Source organism: Leucopleurus acutus (genome assembly GCF_964270905.1).
Source record: "Leucopleurus acutus genome assembly, chromosome: 18".
Lineage (NCBI taxonomy): Eukaryota > Metazoa > Chordata > Mammalia > Artiodactyla > Delphinidae > Leucopleurus > Leucopleurus acutus.
Genome location: NC_139160.1, coordinates 66508360 through 66531101, shown reverse-complemented (window position 1 = coordinate 66531101; position 22742 = coordinate 66508360). Strand labels below are relative to the sequence as shown.

The following is a 22742-nucleotide window of genomic DNA, read 5'->3' as shown; positions in this document are numbered from 1 at the left end:
TAGGACACTGCACGGACATATTTCTAAACATGTTATTAAACTGAGACTGAAGAAGAATTAATTCAAGTGGTCTTTCTAATATATGTAGTGAAGCTGTGGGTTAAAAAACCCTAGAGTTTAAAAAAGAGGGGGGATAAAATTTTTATCATGCCTCATTGTGGTTTAAAAGTCTTACGTCTGGGGCTTCCCTGGTGGCGCAGTGGTTAAGAGTCCGCCTGCCGATGCAGGAGACACGGGTTCGTGCCCCGGTCTGGGAAGATCCCACATGCCGCAGAGCGGCTGGGCCCGTGAGCCATGGCCGCTGAGCCTGCACGTCTGGAATCTGTGCTCCGCAACGGGAGAGGCCACAACAGTGAGAGGCCCGCATACCGCAAAAAAAAAAAAAAGTCTTATGTCTGAATCTGACCTTTCAAGCCTTTTCCTACTCTCCCCCTACACACCACTCACTGGTTATAACTTAGCTTCTGACACTTTCAAGACTCAGGGGTAAGCAGAGTGTTTAGGAGAGCCTTGTGTATATCATTTCCTGGAAATATATTCTTCAAACTTATCAGTGGGGAGAACATAGAAAACTGAAAAAGGTACTGAGCCTGTATGTGATTTTTTCCTCACTGTGAGCTTATTCATCTTTAAGGGGTGCAATTTGCATTGCAAAAAACTATGCATTGGTGAAAGTCAATTCTAGTTTTTTTCCCTGAAAACTGAAGAAAAATTTGGGCATAAAAGCTTTCGCACATTAATTCTGTTTTAGAACTGCAAGATAAGCAGTGAGTTTGTCATGTGCATAATCTTTAACTGTTCTGTGTGAAGGCAAGACCAGAATGATGAAACTATGACCTTCAGAACAGGTTCTTAGACTTAAACTGACCTTGAAAATATATTTACGCCTTATTTACTCACAGATAAAATCTTATTCACCCAGTCCAGAAAAAAAATAGCACCATATAAATGTTAAGTGCCTTTTACAGGGCAAATTAAGCCAGGTAGCAGCACATAACAGTAACTGAACCAGGGCAAGAAAACCTGATTGGAGCCCAGTCTTCTCTTCAGCCCTATTTGATGATTTCCAGTCAAGCATTATTTTCATACTTCTAAAGAGTATTTAGGCCAAAAGTCAGTCATTTTTAATAATAGGATTAAGTTTCAAAAAGACACCATATAGTCTGTAAATCGAATGTCTAATTCTATCTAATATCTGTTATAGTAGCTTACACCAACTACCAGTCTTCTGGGGAAATTATTTCAGTTCTTTTTAAGAAAAGGAGGTAAGGCAGTATGTATGATTCACTGGGAAGAGTGAGGGAAGTGGTATTAAGCCCAGTCTACTGAGTGGCTAGACAACCCTGGACAAATCACTGAATCCTCCCTCTCCATTTCTGCATCTATAATATGATACTATACCCTTTAGGACCACTGAAAGAATCAAATTAAAATAGCTGCTCTGACGTGCTATGTTTCATATATGTAAGGAGCCATTATCACTACTTCACAGTGAATATAAATTCTGATCGACTTTTCCACAGGAATCTGTATTCATGGGTACCTACTAAGTTAAAACAAGTAAAATAGTAATTTGAGTGTTACTGTCACCCAGTGTATGAATCTCACCATCATTGCCTCCTCTCTAGCCTAAACATAAATTGCATTATTTGGGGAAAACACTATTCTAAGTTAACGCCTATGCATATAAAGGCATTTGTCACAATAAAGCTTCTTTATATATATTTTAGAAGATACTATTAAAAAATTCTTGAAGAAAATTTAGAGTAAAACAGGGTAATAAAGATAGCTACTTTATTAAAGATAAGTATTTACAAAATTTGGTACAGAAAAACACACAACGGAGAAAGCCTAAACATCCGATATTCCAAACTTAAAAGTTTAACTTCGGATTTACGGAATACAGTGTGGGGAAGAGATAGGCCTTGTAACCCTAAGCCCTCACTGCCACCCGACCTTGCTCTATCCGGTCAAGGAACCTTCACGGTTTCTAGTCTGTGTGACTACCTGTCAAAATCATCATCTTCTAGTTCGTCCGCATTTGCCCAGTCCTCATCCTCTTCAAGGTCCACCATCATGGCTAACATCTGAGGAACTAAAGAAAATAATTATTTCATACCCGAAGACTGTCTCTTTAATTTTGTCAATATCACCACGTACTAACAACTTTAAGGAGTAAATAACAAAGGATTTGCTTTGCTTCTAAGAGTAAAACAAAAAAATTATTTGCCTGTTCTCCCCAAATCTGGTTTGTTACATTTTTACCTTTTTTTTATCACACTGGCTTTAGATCTTGTTCTTTTTAAGAAGTAACATTAAGGATAAAAGTCAGATATTCCAAATCCTGTTACGTCCTCTTCCTCCCTCACCAGAAGCAAGCACCATAATAAAATCAATGTTTCTCATTACCAAACTGTTTTTACACTTGAACTATATAGTTTCCTCTATGTATAACATATAGTACTATTCCAAGATTTTACTTTTATATAATAAATGGTATCACTATACATATCCTTTGGCAATTTGCTTTTTTCTCAGCACACATGGATTCCATTTGCATTACTTCATAGCATTTCATTATATAAACACACTATCCTGTTGGTGGACATTTCAGTTGTTCCTAATTTTTTTCCTATTACAAAATTTGCTTTGATGAGATTCTTATACATATCTCCTTGACAAGTGTGAGTTCAGGGCATGAAATTGTTACAAGTATCTTTAATATTACTAAAACCCACTGAACTGCTCTCCATAGTGGCGGCATAGACTTGATTCCTATGGGAAGGTCAAAGTAGGCCTGTCTGTATATTGTGCAAGATGTGAAGCGCTCCTGTGAGTTCTCTCTGCTCCACACCCTTCATCGACACTTGATATTGTCAAACTTTCTGACAGTTGGTATTTGATAGTTAATTACATCTGTATTTATGGAGACTGAGCAGTGTTTAATAGCTATTTCAGATTCCTCTATTTCGAACTGTTACTATGCATTTCATTTTAAGAAAGACTATGGAAAGTTATAAAATACTTGTTATAAAAGGGGGTTTGAGGGCTGACTAGGTTGAGCATAACTACTCTAACTCACCCAAGCTTACTTCACTTTCTGATTGGGGGCAGATGTCCTTAAAATAATGGAATCCAGTAAGTTCCCAGCTTATATTTTCTGGACACCAAAACTTTGTTGATGTGTGTGCAATGAACTACTTTCTCTCAGTCTGTGGCTTATCTTTTAATTTCACTCATGATGTATTTGGATGGTCAAATTTAGTACAAATTTAGTAAGGTGTGCATCTATGGTTTCTGACTCAGTCTTAAAAAAAAAATCACTTTCTACTATTAAAAGCTTTACTTATAAAATGTATCTATTATTTCACGTTTAATCAACCGAAAATTGGGTTTCATACAATATTTGAAGTTGGGATATGTTTTTCCCATAGAAATAACCAGTTGTGCCAACGACCTTTGATGAGTTACCTTTTTAAGTCCATTCTGTCTCCATGTGAGTGGATCTGCTCCTGGACCCTTTCGTTCTATCCAACTCATCTATTACCTGCACCATGAACAAACTCTAAATCGTCATAGCTGACAGGCAAGATCTGTACTTTATTCATCAAAATTGTCTTGGCTACTCCAGGCCCTATGTTCTTCCACACAAAGTTTAGAATCAATCTTATCATGACCAATTCTATTGTGATTCTGGCTAAAATTATATTGAATTTTTAGGTTAATTTGAGGAGTACTAATATTTGCTTCTGCTATTAGTCTTTCTATGTGTCATCCAATTTTCCCCATAGAGGTCCTGTATATCTTTCGATCTACTTCCAGGTATTTTAAGTCATGCCTGCTGTTCTGAGGTTTCAGGGTGCTGTAGCATGGCCATCATGTTGGGTCCATGCAGTTAAGAAGTACAAGTGCATTTCCCCAGAATCACCTGAGTTTGAAAGGACATTCCTTCTACCAATAGAATCTGTGGACTCGCGCAACTCTCAGCAAACTTATCCAACAATTTTGCCACCGTAACACCAACTACTTAAAGACTTTTGACTTACTAGTCTGTGCAACAATATTGGTATGTTTTCTTAACATAGCAGCTGCAGTCTCAGAGAGGGTCACAATTACTTCAAGGGCAAGCTGGCGTTGCATATTATTGAGGCTGGTGTCTCCACACAACTATAAAAAAAGACATACTTGTATACATTTAGTAGTTTATTCACGGAAAATAAGAAACGGAACATTTACCTAAGTATTTAATTTACCTTCAGACTTAGCTGTAAAGTTGCTTCCAAATGAGGACGTAAATACTTTGGAACAGTGTCCGCAATCTCAACAAGGGATTTTAGGACCGAATCATCATTCTGGTAGCATGAGTCATTTACAGCCTAGAAAAGGTGAAATAAATAAGGTCTGTGTTCAAGAGTCACTTTATGATGCCTCATTGGCCAGAACATCAAGAGGCAGACAACAAAGAAATACTAGTATTCTTTTTCACTGAGTAATAACTTAGCAATCAACATTATGCAGATATTCTACCTACAACCACATATATATTTTCCTTTTGCCTAATGTTAACTATAAACACATAAAGATTGAAACCTAAGTAAAAATTAAAACCAGTGCAACTATAATAACCACAACAACACTTAAGACTGGCAAAGAATTTTTTCATAACCAGAAGGAATCCCTTTTTCTCTGTCCTTCCAATACCCACACATATAGTAAATACTAGATCCTATGATACATTTAAAGTGTCCAATATCACCCGATTTATTTCTCTTTGATGTCAAGTTTGGTCACTGTGGAATTTAAGTATGCATTTTGTATCTACCTTTGCCTATTTCAGAGTCACAACTCCTAAAAGTTCTAACATTTTACCTTATTCTAAATTCAGAGGAAGAAAAATCTGAAATTAGACTTAAATAATGTGTAACTCAAGACTTGTAGATAAGGGACTTCCCTGGTGGCGCAGTGGTTAAGAATCCACCTGCCAATGCAAGGGACGTGGGTTCGAGCCCTGGTCTGGGATGATCCCACATGCCGCGAAGTAACTAAGCCCGTGAGCCACAACTACTGAGCCTGTGTGCCTAGAGCCCGTGCTCTGCCACAAGAGAAGCCACCACAATGAGAAGCCCGCGCACCACAACGAAGAGTAGCCCCCGCTCGCTGCAACTAGAGAAAGCCCGCATGCAGCAATGAAGACCCAACGCAGCCAAAAATAAATAAATAAAATTTTAAAAAAAAGATTTGTAGATAATCAACTACTAAAACAATAGAATGTTTCATCAGTTAATGTTTTGTCATTGACCTAAACTATCTTTTCAGCTTAACAGCACAGGGAAAAAAGTTTCTACTAAGTTCTGGTAATAACTCTATCACATATGAACCTTTAGTTTTAGCTCCCCTAAATCCTCTCTAACCTGGTCCTCAGCAGGGGCACTATTCCTCTCAGGAGGTGCTTCTTGGTTGTCACAGATTGAGGAAATACAAAGGCCAGGGGTACTATATGTCCTACATCTGTGACACAAATGCTTACGAAGAACTCATCTGACTTTCTTATCATGCATGCATCTTGCATGATTATGCCAGACACTTACATAAATGAAAAACTCATTTATAATGATCTGAACCTAGAACCTAACTCACAAATTATTTTTTGCCTGGTTTTAATGTACCATGATGTCCCCACCCCCCGCAAAATGTAAATACTGTATAAATTGAGAAGGAATACATATTTTGTTTTGTCCAGAACTTCGCCATTTCTGGAAATCACCAGTTCAAATCACCAACAGTAACAGAAATCATGGTGTTCGAACCACCGATGATACCTCTGTATCAGTCCACATTTTTAGCTACTGCATTTGTATAGATCACTTAGAAATCACCCAGTCTACTGTGTCTTTGTTGTGGTCAGGCCCTAGCATTTATATGTGGAAAAGCATGCCATTTTATTAGACATTACTTTCTATTTCTTCTTTGTATCCACTTAAGGCCATACATTGATATTTTAAAAACTTGTATGTGTACATGAATTGCTACTATGCATTTCATTTTAAGAAAGACTATGGAAAGTTATAAAATACTTGTTATAAAGGGGGTTTGAGGGCTGACTAGGTTGAGCATAACTACTCTAACTCACCCAAGCTTACTTCACTTTCTGATTGAGGCAGATGTCCTTAAAATAATGGAATCCAATAATGTCAACTAACCATAAACTACTTACTTTATAAGACAAACTGTTACAAGCCCTGTATTTAACAGTAAGGACTGCAGTCCAACTGGGGTTTCAATTGTGCATGATTTCACCACTTACCAACACTGTGACCTTGGGCAAGTTTCTTACCCTCTCCTCCTTAGTTTCTCCTTATGTAAAAATGGGCATTACATTTCATAGGTTATTTGGTTGTTCTAATGGAAATAACCTATGTGATTACATATTCAATAATAAACATAAATTGCTCATATCATTTGCCTTATAGAAAAAATCTGAAACCAAGAGACCAAAGGTCTGTCAAAGACAAAAGATATTAACTCAATGGGGACAGAGATTTGCGTGTTTTGTTCATTGCTGTATCCCCAGCTGGCACATAGTAGGCAACAAATATTTATTGAATAAATGAATGCATTACAGAACTCTGATGAGAATGTAAGCAACAGAAAACCACTAAGGATATAATTATCACCTATTCTAAACTGTTTTCTTACCTGTAAGAATCCGGGTAACAAGTCTGCAAAATGTTTGAACAGGGCAACGTTATGTTCGTTTGCAAGTATAAATGCAGCGGTAGCTCTAGCAGATAATGTCCTGATCTAAAATGAAGAGAGTAAAAATGCCAAACACGAGAAATTCTTAATAGATGCAAGTTCAAGTTTTCTTACTCAAGATGAAAATTTTCTTTATCAGTAAAACTAGTAGTTATATTTTAAAGTATAAAAGCAAAGACGATCTCCAAACACATAGATTTCTTTCACAAGTTAGGTGCTATATTAAATTAGGTGTTAATATTAACGGAATTAAAATTATTTACCGATGGATGTTCCTGATCTTGCATACACTGAACTAACATCCGTTTGATGACGTCTAAATAGTGCTGCTGTTGATTTCCAAAAATTCCAGGAAAGTTCCTGAAAAAATGATCCAAGGCATGCTTTAAAAACCACATTATAGGGGCTTCCCTGGTGGCGCAGTGGTTAAGAATCCACCTGCCAGTGCAGGGGACATGGGTTCGAGCCCTGGTCCGGTAAGATCCCACATGCCGCGGAGCAACTAAGCCTGTGCGCCACAACTACTGAGCCTGTGCTCTAGAGCCTGCGAGCCACAACTACTGAAGCCCACTTGCCTAGAGCCTGTGCTCTGCAACAAGAGAAGCCACTGCAATGAGAAGCCCGCACACCGCAACAAAGAGCAGCCCCCGCTCGCCACAACTAGAGAAAGTTCGTGCACAGCAATGAAGACCAAACGCAGCCAAAAATAAAATAAATTTATTAAAAAAAAAAACTACATTATACATCTAATTACGTGTCTAACTGACTTAAAAGTTTACATTAATCCTTAAGGCTGGACTTCATCTACCCATTTTCCAAGCAATCCTATTTTGGGGTCAGGTGAACAGAAAACAAACACAGTGGAATCAGACTGGGAGTAGAGGCGACCCAGGTGCACACCCATCCCAGCTCTCTGCTTTATCCTTATCACTGTCTCAGGGGGAAGCTGACCTGAAGTGCAGGATGGGACAAGAGCAAGCACAGGGGTTCAGGTGGTAACTGTAATGACCATGCGCACAATCAGCTCCCAGCCTTGGTGATCCAGGCAGTCCAAGTTCTGCTCTACTTTAAAGGTGGTAAATAATTAAACTGAATACTTTTACTTAATTCTCCAATTTGGACTACTGATATAAAGATACACTTGACAACTAAAATAGAAAATGGTGTAATATCTAGTCTTAAGGTAGATCTCAAAAAAAATGTATATGGTCTTGATAAGTTATAAATTCAACTGTATATTTTAAATGCAGTAGAACTGTACAGTAGGCCAAACTTTTTAAAATGCAGTTAATCATTTAATTCTAAACTTAGATCATTTACTTATAAATGAGGTTAATAAAATATTATGTTTTTCTAAAGCTTGGTCACAGAAGACCCAGAAGACAGTGGGGATTCACCAGCATTCTTTCTCTGCTTCCAGATGCCATTATTAAAGTGGCTTTCTAAAAGCTACAGCTGGTACTGTGTCAATCTCCTAAGGAAGAAACTGTCCCAGAAATTTTTTCAGAATCATAAAAGACAAAGGAAAGAAATAAAATTGCAGAGAATCCCCGTATACAAAAAAGGATCATAATGGAAAACGAAAAGCTTTGTTCTTTTCAATTTTGCTTCCAACACAAATACAAAGCTTATCTAAAGGCATTATTTAAGGCTAAAAAGTTAAGCTAGACTAAAATAATCAATTGAAATGTGCTTTGGGCACTCATAACATTAAATTTCCCCCCCAAATTAGATCAATGTGTATACCAGAAAATATGAAGGGCAGCTTCCCGCAGTCCCACATTTTGAGAGCTGACTGAATCAAAAAGGAACTTCAGACCTTCAGGCCATTGGTTGTTGCCATCCTCATCTAAAAGGAAAGAAATCCAGGCATAACCTGTGTAAATCAAAACTTCAAAATATCAAGAGTGAATCCTTTCATTTCGTAAGGCTCATTCAAAATATGTGGCTGTAGAAAATGTCACCCGTTCTGTTTTTACAAAAATTCCAATAAAATCAAGTCCTTCCACCATAAACTGGCATTATAAGCTAGTAAAAGCAATTGTGTGCATCTGGGTTACATAAGCACAGACCATCAGCAGTGGTTATTTCTCAGGAGTGGGATCTGGAGAAAAGGAAGCACACTTTGACTACTGGACTGGTTGAATCTTTCATACGTACTATTTGTTATTAAAGAGTTTAAAAAGCAGGCAAAGCCAATATTTGGTAACAAGTCTTAAAACCAAAATATTTATTACTTGCAAACTGGAGAATGGGAATGGGAATCCCAGAGCTGTGCTCACACTGTGCAGTTTTAAGTACTATAGGATGTTATCAATGTGTTTGTGTTTTAACAAGATTTTAAAATATAGATTTTTGTGATACTTTGTGACAAAAATGAACCACCACAAAATTCTACTGTACAAGTTAAGAGACTCACTGGTTTTACTGTCACAAAGAACTTAAGAGTTATAGAAAATACAGATGAGTTATGCATTAAAAAAAAAAAAAATTTCCCCCCCATTTGCTGAACTTCTCTGAAGTGAGTAGTGTGCTGACAAAAAAATTTATGGAGAGAGCACTTTGAAACATTCTGGAAATGCTTCCATTATTAAGTGATTTTGAGTTAGAAATGATGTAATCTATAAAAATTCCTATCTGCACATTTAAAAAACTTGAAAATAGAACTTCCCTAGTTAAAAAAATTCAAGGTTCTGTGGGTTTAGAACTTACTTAAAATATAAAAATTTAATGTTTCCTATTAGTTTTTAAGAATTTGTTGTATCAGTAAGTTGAATTGAACATCTGCATTACTAGTAGTGGAGATTAAAAAATTGTGTCATAATTTACTAAGCACAATTAGCAAAATTCTCCCAGTTAGCCTTATCTCAGTGAGGTATTCTTTTCAACCTTTAAAAATGCCACCTAAATGAACCAAGTTTAAAATCACATGTATGAATCTGTGAAAAAAAATAACACAGCATATCCAATTATATCATTAATGTTTTTAGTGAGACCAAAAAGAGTTCTGGCTGCAGATAAAATGCATTTTTAGGTGTTTTCATTTACCTTATCCTCTAAAAATATTTCTGGGTATTTAATAATGAACTATAGTAGTATAATAAGCATATGTGCTTAATTCATAAACACAACTTCAACAGCAAAAAACCACCCGGAGGGCTTCCCTGGTGGCGCAGTGGTTGAGAGTCCGCCTGCCGATGCAGGGGACACGGGTTCATGCCCCGGTCCGGGAAGATCCCACATGCCGCGGAGCGGCTGGGCCCTTGAGCCATGGCCGCTGAGCCTGCGCGTCCAGAGCCTGTACTCCACAACGGGAGAGGCCACAACAGTGAGAGGCCCGCATACCGCAAAAAAAAAAAAAAAAAAAAAAAAACCCGCCTGGAGTCCACCGAATTCTATTTCTACTGGCAGGTTTATAAGTTAAACTATGCTTTCAAAACTACAGATTAAGGGGAAAATAAAACTAGAAAATAACACTAGAAAATTATTTCTCCACACAGAGAAATAGTTTTGAAGATCAATAGGTAAGTATTAATTACATCTGCATTTCACAAACATCTGTTATTTTTGGCTTTAAATGAAGAATCCATAATCACTCTCATTTCGAACAGAATAAATGATACTCAAGTACTTGTGAGTCTTCCTCCAAGATTCCACTTAAAAAAAAAAATAGGGCTTCCCTGGTGGCTCAGTGGTTGAGAGTCCGCCTGCCGATGCAGGGGACATGGGTTCGTGCCCCGGTCCAGGAGGTTCCCACATGCCGCGGAGCAGCTGGGCCCGTGGGCCATGGTCGCTGGGCCTGCGCGTCCGGAGCCTGTGCTCCGCAACGGGGGAGGTCACAACAGTGAGAGGCCCGCATACCGCAAAAAAAAAAAAAAAAAGAAAGATATATGTACTCATTTTGTTCAATAACATAATGATAAACGTATCTGCACACATACCTATCAAATTCCTGGCCAGCTCTGCAGCAATATCACAAATTTTTTTCCTCATGCTAGACTGTGTTTCCATTTGAATAATCATTAGTAGTTCACTCTTGATGGCAGTCTGAACATCAGTGGGAAGAGTTGGATAGACTTCATCAAATGCAGAGGACAAAAGACGTCTTAGGAGAACGGCAGCCATTTGTCTAGCCTATAAATAGGTAACATTGTTAATAACTTGGTGTCTTACTGGAGAAAAAATTTCCAACAAGCTACATTCACTCTGCCATTGATGTACTTTACTATTCTAGTTTTACAATTCATTTCAAAAGTATTTTGTTAAGAGTTTTAAAACAAATAATAGGTAAAATACATAAAAATCTTCCTAATCACATCAGTCTACTGTACAGAAAATGCCACACAAAAGCTATTTGTTTAGAGCTGAGGAAAAGCCTTGAACATATTAGATCTTGAATAGGAACACATATCTTAGCAATGACAAACCTGTCTTTAATTCTTATTTTAAATATATTCTTTGGAGAAAAACAAATCTTAATATAAATCGCAAACCCTATAAAATGCTCTTTTCTTACTTCCCTATCTGGCTCTCATTCTAGTGAATAAAGTACCTTTCCTACTTAATCTTATGCTCCCAGCCTGGCCAATCTTACTGTATCATCGCCCTTTCATTAGCCTCTTAGATAAAGCGCTATCAAATCCATTTATCTGGGACTTCCCTGGTGGCGCAGTGGTTAAGAATCCTCCTGCCAATGCAGGGGACACGTGTTCGAGCCCTGGTCCAGGAAGATCCCACATGCCGTGGAGCAACTAAGCCCATGCGCCACAACCACTGAGCCTGTGCTCTAGAGCCTGTGCGCCACAACTACTGAAGTCCGTGTACCCAGAGCCTGTGCTCCACAACAAGAGAAGCCACTGCAATAAGCCCACGGACCACAACGAAGAGTAGCTCCCGCTCGCCACAACTAGAGAAAGCCCGTGCACAGCAACAAAGACCCAACGCAGCCAAAAATAAATTAATTTTAAAAATCCATTTATCTTTATACTTCATTCATGCAAACAAACATCACAAGTTCCCCATATCTAAAAAGCCCTAATCTCAATGTGTATATTCTTATCCCATTTTCAGATTTGTAAAATGTATTTAAATTTGGCACTTTCTGTGTAATATTCATTCAGAGTATCAAAAGAAAAGCTGAGACAAATGCCATTCTAAAATTTTATCATAAAAAGTCAATAAACCATTGAAAATATTAAACCCGATTTTTCATGTTCTTTTTTTCTGGACTGCAGGTACTCATTATCACTATAATTACTTTGAGACTATGACCAACAACAACAAAGAGAATTAAACCATACAAATAAAATTTGCCATTTTTTCCCCTCCATTTACTTCTCACTGAGAAATCTTATTTGAATCACTTCTGGCTGATAGCAAACTTTTTAAAAATTTTAATTTATGCTCTACAAAGGATTCAGAGAGGTTAAACAGTGGTTAAAATTGGTGCAATTCTTCTCACACATACACTGAATCATGAAGATGCTGAGGCTAGTTCATAATCATCTAATTCCTAAGTCAAAGCAGGATCTAAATAGGGTTCAAAATAGGCTTTTAGAAATAAAATTCAATAATTTTCACATTATTCTTGGCTTTAAAACTTGTTTTGCAGCTAACCTGCATCAATCTTCAAGAATTAAAATAGCCAACTATTTTAGAGATTTAAGTTACTTCTATGTTTATCCTCATATTTGACATTTATTTTGAATTAAAGAAAAACAGTATGTTACAAAGGTGAAGAAGTGCCTTTTGTCACCTGTTTAAAAAAAAACTAGGGCACTTTATTATAGTGTTTTCTAAGTGTTATCAGAAAACACTAAATTGCCAGTTTAAACTGACTAAAAGAAGGCAGGTGTAACATTATATAGGATTTAGTGTGACTTCATTTCCATCATGTGTTAATATAAGCATTTTACACATAGTGTGACTGTTAGCAATGAAGTCTCACTTTAGAAATTCTAATGCAATGTTTCGTAGGTGGAGTAAGTTTTCTACACTTGGGTATTTTGATGCCTTTTCCATAAGAGAGGATTTTCAATTAACATTAACTATATACAAAGATATTACTTTTGAGAAAAAGCAGCTAAATGCAGAGAAGCAGTAACAAACTATATATTTGAATTTAGTATAGTAATTTGCTGAAAACCATGATTTTTAAAGGATTCTAACAAAGTGTGTCTTTGTCCTTACACATCTGTAGCACGTTTTCTTCACCACCCAGAAATAGCTATATGCATAAAAGTTTTAAAGACAAAAAGTATTTTTTCATTTGGCAATACATTAAAACACTGAATGAATTCAATTTCCTCCTCTAGAATGAATTGTTCCAAGGAAGAAAAATTTTTATAGCTACCAAAAAAATAACTTACGTTTAATAATTTTTATGTAATCATCTTATATGGAAAAAAAGAAATTCTCATTTTTAATACAGAGTATTTCAAAAAAATTGTAACTCCAAAGTAGCTTTTAGCAAAGAATTAAGTTCAGAGTTCTGGTAATATCTATGCAGTAAACAACAGTTCTCATTACCCACTCTGACGACTGTTTGTAAGAAAGTAACATTCAAAGAATTAAAGTAGTACCTCCTCAGCAGCTGTTGTATTTCTGATGGCTTGTAAAAGGAATGTGATCTTCGACTGGCCTGGGATATTCTCATAGGTTTCCTACATGAAAAAGAAAAACAGTAAAGGTTAGAATATCATGTTAGAAAATGTCCTGAGTACACCATTAATAGAACTGAAAGGAAGAGCAGGAAAGATCCATGCATGGGGAGTCAAACAACCTAGGTATGGTGTGAAAGTTTTCTCCTGTGAAAAGAACATACTTTAGACAAGTCAGGAAAGAGGATGCTGAAGAAGTTACTTACCAAGTTCCTTTCCACCTTTGTCTCTTAACTAGATTTTTCTAATGTATGTGCACATTTTCTTACCTTAGGCTCTTCTGTGATTAACAGAACTCAAGGCCTAAGAGAACCAAAAACTTGACCAGCGTTGAGCTACCATGCTGTGAAGTGCTCACTCAATATCCTCTTACATCATGGAAACTGCTTATCTTGTCAACATTTTTTAGACCAAATGATGTAGAATTGGTTCAAGTTACTACTTAACAACCACCAGAGAAATACCCTCAGATGAAGCAAGTCAGAGAAAGGGCAAATATTCAACTTCTTTATGCTACATTTTCTTTCAAGCAAAGATTATACCGAAACCATATTATATACGTAAACAAATGAATATGGTCAGGAGAAAGTTGGCCAGGAAACTTAATATCATTTCAATAAATCTAGACATCTAGGTTTTGTGACTCAGGACACTTCTTTCCTTCTCCAATAATAATGTAAAATGAGAGCAAACTGTTTAACAGTAAAAAAAATTGACGCCAATTGAAAGGCAGATAGAGCGGATCCAAAAATAAGCCCGAAGCATATGATGTCTACAAAAGTAAACTCAAGTGTAGATTCATGTGCATGCATACAATTTCTAACGTCAGTCTTTTAAGGTGGAAAAGTAATCATTATTTTAAGTACACTTGGAATTGTTTTCCAAGAAGCCTCTTAGTAAATATTCTATTCTCATCTATCCACTTGAAGGTTAGTAATGTAGATAACATGTTAATTTCTCAGCCGTCTAAATTCAAAGAGCTTGTCTGCTCTGCTACCATCCTCTATAATCTACCTAGTTTCCCTCTAGACAGAGGTGATGAGGACATGGAAAGGACAACTGTGCTTCTCAGAATCCCTATCTCCCATTTACCTAGTGCTCCGTGGTATCCCTGGGATACTGACAGATAAGAAAATAAAGGCTCAGAAGTTAAATGACTTGCTCAAGGTCACAGACAATAAATAGTAGAAAGAATTCTGTTCTTCCGAGGCCAGCTGTACCCAAAATCTCCCTGACACTGAATGCTCTCCCTGGGTTTCACCTCTGGGGCCTGACTCCACTAAACAACCAGTTCTATTTAGGCAGCGCTATACAGTTTTCAAACTTCTCAAACATATCTGAATCTGAGGAAGAACACATTTTGGGGAAAGGACAATTCAAAATCTTCTGATGACCTCAAGTTCCCCTCTAGTACATAAGCACACAGGAACATAATGCTGAAAACTGTGACAAAAAGTTTTCACAGCTGAGAAGATGGTCTGAATTTACTTATCCAGAAATAATAATTTATGTAAAGATACCTACAAGATGATTGCAAAAATGGTTGTACCTTGAGATTTTTCACTTAATCTTTATCAAAGCAACTCAAAAACCAGCAGTTTTTTTTCATTTAAACAAAGTCTCTTACAGTATAATAAAAATGTCTTTTTATTCCTTGTACTAGCTTAGCCCCTAATGCCCTGTAGATGCTATATATGTTTAACACTTAAATTTCCAGTGGTCTAAATCAAGTTTTGGGGATAAAAAACTCTTCACTAAGATACCAGTCTCAGAAAACTTGTTATAAAGAGTAAGTCAAATAGTAAACTCTATTCCACAACAAATTAAAAGTCAACGGAAGGAGAGTTTAGTATGACATCTGACTCCTGAGAGGGTTCTCCCCATTTGATATGTCCCAGCATGGCAATCCAGATCTAGTATTACATTTACACCACGACACTAGTCAAGGATAAAGTCTGGCAAAAAGAACACAGCCATTAAGTCAAAAGAACAACTTTCTCTTAGCCTAAATAGACTGAGTTCCACAAAGACAGAGATGGTATCTCTTCCTCATGGTATTTCCAGCACCTGGCACACTAGAGTACAGCAAATGCAAAGAATTTTTCTAAGAATATTCCTAGCTCTAGCCCAGGCAGGTTCAATGAATGCTACCAGTGTTATTGCAAATAAAAGTTCATTCCGTTTGATACCACCATACACAATCCCACAATGGAAAGCAGAGTTCACCCCCCAGCCCCAGAAAGGAAAAATGCCAAAATGCACTCATCCCACTCATTCCATAAATATTTATGGCAAGCCTCCATGTATACGGAAATGTAAAGATGGGACAAACAACTTTTACCTAGGAAACACCCTGGTTCCTCAAAAATCAGGTAAAATTTTCAATACATTGACCTCTTTCAATTCAAATCTCATTAATGAAGTGCTGTACTACAATCAATGAGGAACAAGTCAATGGAAAAAACTGGGAATATAAAATCCATGCACATGATTAGTGATTACTCAAGTTTATGTCATATAAAAATGTCTAGTCATGAATGCCATGGACATTCAACTCTGGAATACCTGTCAATTATCAACGTATTCATGTTAATTATTAAATTTTTAAGACTTACGGGCATTTAAATCATTTCTTCAAATACCAGAAAAATTTTTTTTTTCTTTTTTTGTGGTACGTGGGCCTCTCACCGTTGCGGCCCCTCCCGTGGAGGAGCACAGGCTCCGGACGGACACGCAGGCTCAGCGGCCCTGGTTCACGGGCCCAGCCGCTCTGCGGCATGTGGGATCTTCCCGGACCTGGGCACGAACCCGTGTCCCCTGCATCGGCAGGCGGACTCTCAACCACTGAGCCACCAGGGGCGCCTCATTTTTTTTTGTAAAGTTAAAGAGAAAAATCCTTTAAGATTTAATAGAAATAAAATATAAAGCCTACCAAATGGTTTATACAATGGAAAAAGTTTTATAACTTTTTCAAGTTTTGAAGCCATTCAATGATTTCAACAATATATAACAATAAGTCTTTTACTGTACTTGACTCCATATTTGAATATAAAACAAGTCACCTTAGTCAACAGTTTGGTATTTATGTGTCAACTAAGTATTTTTATTTTGACTGAGTAAATTACAAAGATATTTACTGAGCCCTTGCCAATTCTTTACTTCAAAAAAAAAATTCTGTATTTGCTATATCAGACTGTAATACTCAATTTTATTTAGTTTGATCACTTATAAAGGGCTCATTTCGTACGGCAAAAGGGAAAAATGTGGTATTAAGGTATTGTTATGTGCGGCCATTTCTTTTTCAAATATTTTGCTTTCCTGAGCTCTATTTACAGGCCAGATTAGTACTATATTACATGGTGCTAGGGAGCTTCCCCTCAAACATTAACCTTTTTTTCTGTCAAATTAAGAAAATTCTATATTATAGTACTTAGTTTACATATTAATACAGTCCCAGGACATACAATGCAAGTAAAAATACAGTAACTGAATGTTTTCACTCAGAATAAAAAGACTAAGAATAACAGTACTTATTTTCAATTGTTCTTTATGAGAAAATGTGCTGAATGCTGCTAACCATCCCCAAATTGATGGGAGTGATAAAAGATTTACAACAGGCACCAACCGGAATTCAAGCTAAACCAGACATTGGTATTTAGTTCAATAGAAGAGAGATTCCCCACTCGGCTTGACAATAGAGACTTAAGCAACTGGAGGGAAGAGGGAGAATTAAACTAGCTTACTAATTACAATGCTGTTCTGCTTTGTAACACATGGAAATTTCTATCATGGGTTGGGATTAAGAACTTATTTTGGTGAAAAATTACCTCTAGAGTTAGCAGAAAGCATTAAAATGTTTTTATAGGCTCATCACATCCCTCTGATAGCAGTGAAAACTGATGCAACTAATAAATACACATCACTTCTAAGTACAAATATTTTATAGGCTCATCACATCCCTCTGATAGCAGTGCAAGCTGATGCAACTAAAAATGCACATCACTTCTAAGGTAAGGACAAATACAACTTTTAAATATTCTACAAATAAACCTGTTAAAGTCTGAAAAGATAATATACATGTACTCCAATGTACAGAATTATTTTTACGAGCAGGACAATGGAAACCTCAACATCCATTCATAGGTGGTTGGTTGAGCATCCATTGCTGCTTTAAACAAAAACCCTCTTATGTGGCAACTGAAATATACTGAGTGAAAATTCCAAGTCTGCACAACAGGATGCGTACTATAAGCCCATTCATGTAAAAAAAAATCAACGTATACATACACGCCTATAAGGATATTTGCAAGGAAGATTCACAAGACACATAAAAGTGGTTACCTTTGGGGAATGGCATAAAAAAACTATTTGCAGGGAACTCCCCGGCAGTGCAGTGGTTAGGACTCAGCACTTTCACTGCCATGGCCGGGGTTCAATCCCTGGCGGGGGAACTAAGATCCCACAAGCCGCGCTGCGCAGCCAAAAAGAAACCCAAACTATTTGCAGTTTGAACTTTTACCCTGAATGTGTGTAAGAAATGAATTGAAAGTCATTAGGATAAAGTTAATAGTTGTTTAAAGCGCTTTTCATTCAGAACTGAACTTCCAGTGTATTTACTTCACGGATCATAAAACCACTAAGCATAAGCAGCAGACCCTCCATCTATTTAAAGTAAGAATGATGTTGTGATTTTAAAAATAACTATAAAAGCTCGTGAATCTAGAAGAGGATTTGTCCCCCAATTTCATTACCTATGTACCAAATAAATTTTTGATCCGTAAGAGTATCTGGCTGAACATCCTTCACTGACTCTTATAAAAAATCTTCAATCACATGGTTGCAAAGAACTCCATATATAATCAACTTTGAGGATAGGGTCTGATAACGCACTTTACAGGAACTGGAAAATTTCTGCCCTTCCCTTGAAGTGTCTCAAATCGCATCTCAGGGCTTAGTATAACAACAGTCTTCTACAGAACCAAGTGTGCCTTACAGCTACACTGGTAAATGAACTTGCAGAGACATTTGAAATACTGTCTCTTGAAACTTTATCTACAGCTCCACATTTTGGAGGTCAGGAGCCAGAGGTTGTTAAAAAAAAAAGAGAGAGAGATTCAGGCTAGATTTAGTGAAATTAAAGGCTTAAACATATGGCATTGGCCCAGTTAGACAATGGAAGTCCCAGAACATCCCATTTATGAGACCACAAATCTCTGGAGATCAAACAAAATGTATCCGAAGGATGGGCAAACTAACGGTGCAAGCTGCTTAGAAAGAAATCCTAACGGCAACTTCACAAAACTGGGGGCGGAGGGGGCAGGGAAATCCGGCTTCTGATGTTAGGAACCAGAACGAGAAAGAGGACTAAATGTAAACAGGTGGAAAGAAGGCGAGAAGGCAAGGCACATTTCAATAGGAAGGGATGGGGAAGCGAGGGGCAGACGGTGTGTTAAGAGTGAGGGGCAGGAGAGAAGCAGGGGTGACGGGTCAGGGAGCAGCCAGGGTTTGGGGGACCACAGCGCTGGGCAGGGTGGGACCGCAGCTGGAAGGCCGGGGGAGGCGCCCAGAGGGATAAAGCGGGAAAGGGGCGAGGGGAGCCCCGGGGCCCGCCCCACACCCCACACCCCACACCCCACCCCGCCGCCCGGCTTCCCCATCTGGGCGGGGGCAGCTTGTCAGCAGCGGCCGCACGTGTGCGCGAGCGGCGACGGGGAGGCAACTGGCGCCGCGGCTGCAAGGGCCGGAAGGGCCCGGGGGGCACCGCTGGGAGCCGACGGCCGACTCACACGTGGGCTGCGCGGCCGCCGCCCGCCCGGCCCGGCCTGCGCCGCCGCGGCTGAGCGGCCAAGGCCCAGCGGGCGGCGTCGCGGGAAGGATCGGCGCGCCGGCCGGGGCGCGGAGTCGGGGGCCGGGGGGGGCGAGCTCGGTTACCTCTGCCTGTTTCCGGACCACATTGTCGGGGCTGAGCAGGTTTCCCAGGAGTAGGTAGAACTGTTGCTGCTCCGCCGCGCCGGCCGCCATTGCGCTAGGCGTGAGAGAGAGAAGGAGGGAGGGGAGACAGGAGCCGTGAGGCGCGCTGGCGGGCCGGCGGGAGGGGCGGGGGCGGGCCCAGCGCGAGGACCGGCACCAGCAGCTACGCGGGGCTGGGGGGCCGGGCGGGAAAGGGCGGGGCAAAGGGGAAAGGGGAGGACAGGGCGGGGCCTCGCGACCCCTCACCCCGCCGGGGCCGCCAGCGCCGGTGCCCCATTGGCCCTGGGTGCGAGGGGCGGGGCCGAGACCGTCTGCTCGCGGGCCGAGCCGATTGGCCACGCACCCTGCAGTGCCGTCACTGGCGGGGCGCGACCGACCGCCCGGCTTGGCGCGGGCGGTGGCGGGGCGGGGACGTGGTGGCTCCTGTGGCCGCGGCTTGCGTCGCGGGGAAAGCGGGAGGAGCCGGCTGGCGGGCCTGGCGGCGGTGAGGGGCGTGAGGCCCGGCTGGGGAGGAGGGGCCAGCTCCGGAGCGCGGGAGATTTCGGCGCCGCGGGCTGGCAAGTCTCCTCCCCTGCTGCCCGGCAGCCCCTCCCTGCGACCCGAGGAGCGCCCCCAGCCCCAGTCCCCCGGCCCCTGGAGCCCTAGACCCCCCCACCTCAGAGTGGAGTTCAAAATCCACTTCCTACTTTAATTCCACCCCCAGCTCCAGAGATCCCTCCATCAGTCAGACCCTCCGACCTCCCCAAGGGCTATGCCTCAGGCCGCCCCTTCCTCCCACCAGGCTCACCAGTGACTCACCCGGAAGAGGGGTTACTCAGGCCCAGACCCCCCCGCCAGGCCTACCCACTCCCAGCCCGCTGTCGTCCTCAGTGGCCACGTAGCACACTTGCCTCCCCCTCTTCCCACCCCAGGATCCTAGACTATTCCTTTGAATTCCTTGTTTTGGGGTCCCATTCTTTCAATGATAGAGGAAAGTTAAGACCCCCCCCGCCTTTCCTAAAGAAACACAGGCTTGTAGGGTTGATTTCTCAATAAATGTTTGATTCACATCCGTCCTTAGGGGCTCAGAGACCTCGTTTCAACTGAAGTAGACTAATGCATAGATAATACCCCAATCTGCCTTTTCTGGAGCTGCCAAAGGCTGAGGGAGCAGTAGTGTTCCAATCAAAGGGCACTTCTCTTGAGCCCCTACTATGTCCAATGCATTGGGTTAAGGTTGACGGTGGAGAAAATAACACAATTCATTTCTGCCTCAGAAAGACAGTTTCTAGTGAGAAGTTTCCGCTCTGAGTGCGATAGAGACTACTACACTTCTGGCCGCTCATAGTATTTAACTTAGGGAATTCAATTTCCTGTTGACTATTCTGTTGAGGTTCTGGTCTTTGAAGGTCCACTTAAAACGTTTGCTTTTGAATGAATGATAAACCTTGCCTGTACGTTAGAATCCAGGCCACTGTGTCCAGAATCCCTGGGATCCACATGAAATTGTGATTGCCAGCCAAGATATTGTAAAGGATTCTAACTGATTCGTGGAAAAAACTCCCTTAGAAAGTTTTATCTGTGACAGTGATAGGGTTCTCTATAAGAGGTCTGCCGACCTAGCTTGGTAGATTTGATGTTTCTTAGATGTGACAATTTGTCATTCTTATAATACATTTCTTCAAAGACAGACCATTATGTACATTAATTTGGGGTAGATTTTGGTTTTTTTGTTTGTTCTCTTTTTTTGCAGTGGGCATGTCTGGAGTTTGAGGAGGCTTTATTACCTCACCCAAGGTTATTAAGATTTGGGGGATTACATACTAAAACACCCATTTTAGTGACTAGTTACCAGTGAAGTAAGATGAGTTGCCTACACACTTGCTCAGAGGATGGCCTGATCTAACACCTGTTGTAATATGTGTTTTTATAGGCAATGACTGTGTAGATTACATATATTTGTTAAATAATTCTTAAATAATAGAAATTCTGACATAATTCTATGGATTTGTCTAAATAGGAAGCTTGTTTTTTGATGAGGCAAAAAAGCATAAAATTATTTCAGGCTAGAGACAAAACAAGTTAGTATTAGTGGTGACATCAACTGCTAGAATATGCAGTGACAGCCCATCCTTATTTTAATATTGTAAGCATCTAATCAAAAGGGAAGGAGGAGATTTTTAAGGGTAATGAATAAAGAGATTCCCTAATGGGAGAAATTCCTATAAACTTGGGGTGGATAACAGACATCCTGACAATTGAGACCAGTTTTGGTATCCAGAAAACCTATTAGGTGGGAACTGTCCTTTCAGCAGCAGGCCTGCCTGCCATTTTTGGAGAGTCTGTAATGCTCAGCCTTCTCGGAATTTATTGCACTTGAAACTGATTTCCCATGGAGAGAGTCCTGTTTGTTTTATGAGTGTTCTCTTCCCAAAAGAAAATAGCTCAGATATTGTATAAAGGCAGTTCATAAGAATAGACATTTATTTCCAAAGCAGATTAGATGGTATAAGGTAAAGAACCTTGAACTTGGATTGAATGGATTTGGGTCTTTAGTTTCTTACTAGTTATGTGAACTTGAGTAGGCACTTAATGTCTTTAAAGCTCAATTTCTCATCTATAAGATGGAATAATAATGGTTGTTAAGGTATGATATTACTAGTCACAAAAGTTCTAACATCAAATTATAATTGGAAATGAAATGGAGGCGCAGAAAACTTTTTGATCCTGCTCACTCCCGATTAGCTGCCTTTGCTTTGGGCGGATTAACTGGGAAAACAGCCAGCTCTTGATGCCTTTCTCTTTAGCTTATGAGACATCTATTAAGTTCTGGAGGTATATTTGCTAGGTTCAACTCCCTGTACAAAAGGGTGAGGTTGGAAAAATGGAAAACTGCAAGTTTCTCTCAACTGGGACCTGAAATCTAGGTAGTTTAGGATATTTGAAGTTTGTTACAAGGCACTGCACTGTCTGTCTGATCATGATATAATACTACAGGAGGCAAGACTCCTTAATGAGAGAGCATCAGAATCCTCTCTGGCTACTGCTCTTGGCTTTATGGGCTTCCATGTTGATGGGCATGTTCTAGAAATGGGAGGAGGCTGGAGAAATCAAGCCTATAAAACTTCTGTGAAAGCTTCTCTCAGCTGTGGTAGAATTTGGTCTTGCCTGTCATTTCTGGTTTGTCGGGTGCTGAATGTAAATAAAGTAAGATTCTCCCAAATGAACACTCTGTAATTTTTTTTAAGTTGCTCCAGGACTCCAAAGAACTACAGTTACTTGTCCTGGTAGTTGTGAGCACATGTACTTTCTGTATCACTACTTATTATGAGGGTCAGTTTACATGGTATAAATGAAAGTATTATAATCTGTAACTGT

The 22742-nt window shown here is 39.6% G+C and overlaps 1 protein-coding gene across 1 annotated transcript in view; it reads right to left on the bottom strand.

Moving 5' to 3' along the window:
• IPO5 (importin 5) overlaps nucleotides 1-19454 on the bottom strand; it is a 40969-nt gene extending 21515 nt beyond the window's left edge. Inside the window, exons 1-9 of the mRNA XM_082859716.1 lie at nucleotides 19347-19454; nucleotides 13338-13418; nucleotides 10698-10890; nucleotides 8503-8605; nucleotides 7020-7116; nucleotides 6697-6801; nucleotides 4254-4376; nucleotides 4047-4167; nucleotides 2008-2095 (exon numbers count right to left, since the gene is read on the bottom strand). Coding sequence (XP_082715842.1) covers nucleotides 2008-2095; nucleotides 4047-4167; nucleotides 4254-4376; nucleotides 6697-6801; nucleotides 7020-7116; nucleotides 8503-8605; nucleotides 10698-10890; nucleotides 13338-13418; nucleotides 19347-19436 — 1001 coding nt within the window. The 5' untranslated portion in view covers nucleotides 19437-19454. The remainder of the gene's footprint in view (nucleotides 1-2007; nucleotides 2096-4046; nucleotides 4168-4253; nucleotides 4377-6696; nucleotides 6802-7019; nucleotides 7117-8502; nucleotides 8606-10697; nucleotides 10891-13337; nucleotides 13419-19346) is intronic.
• Between the last annotated feature and the right edge of the window lie 3288 nt (nucleotides 19455-22742).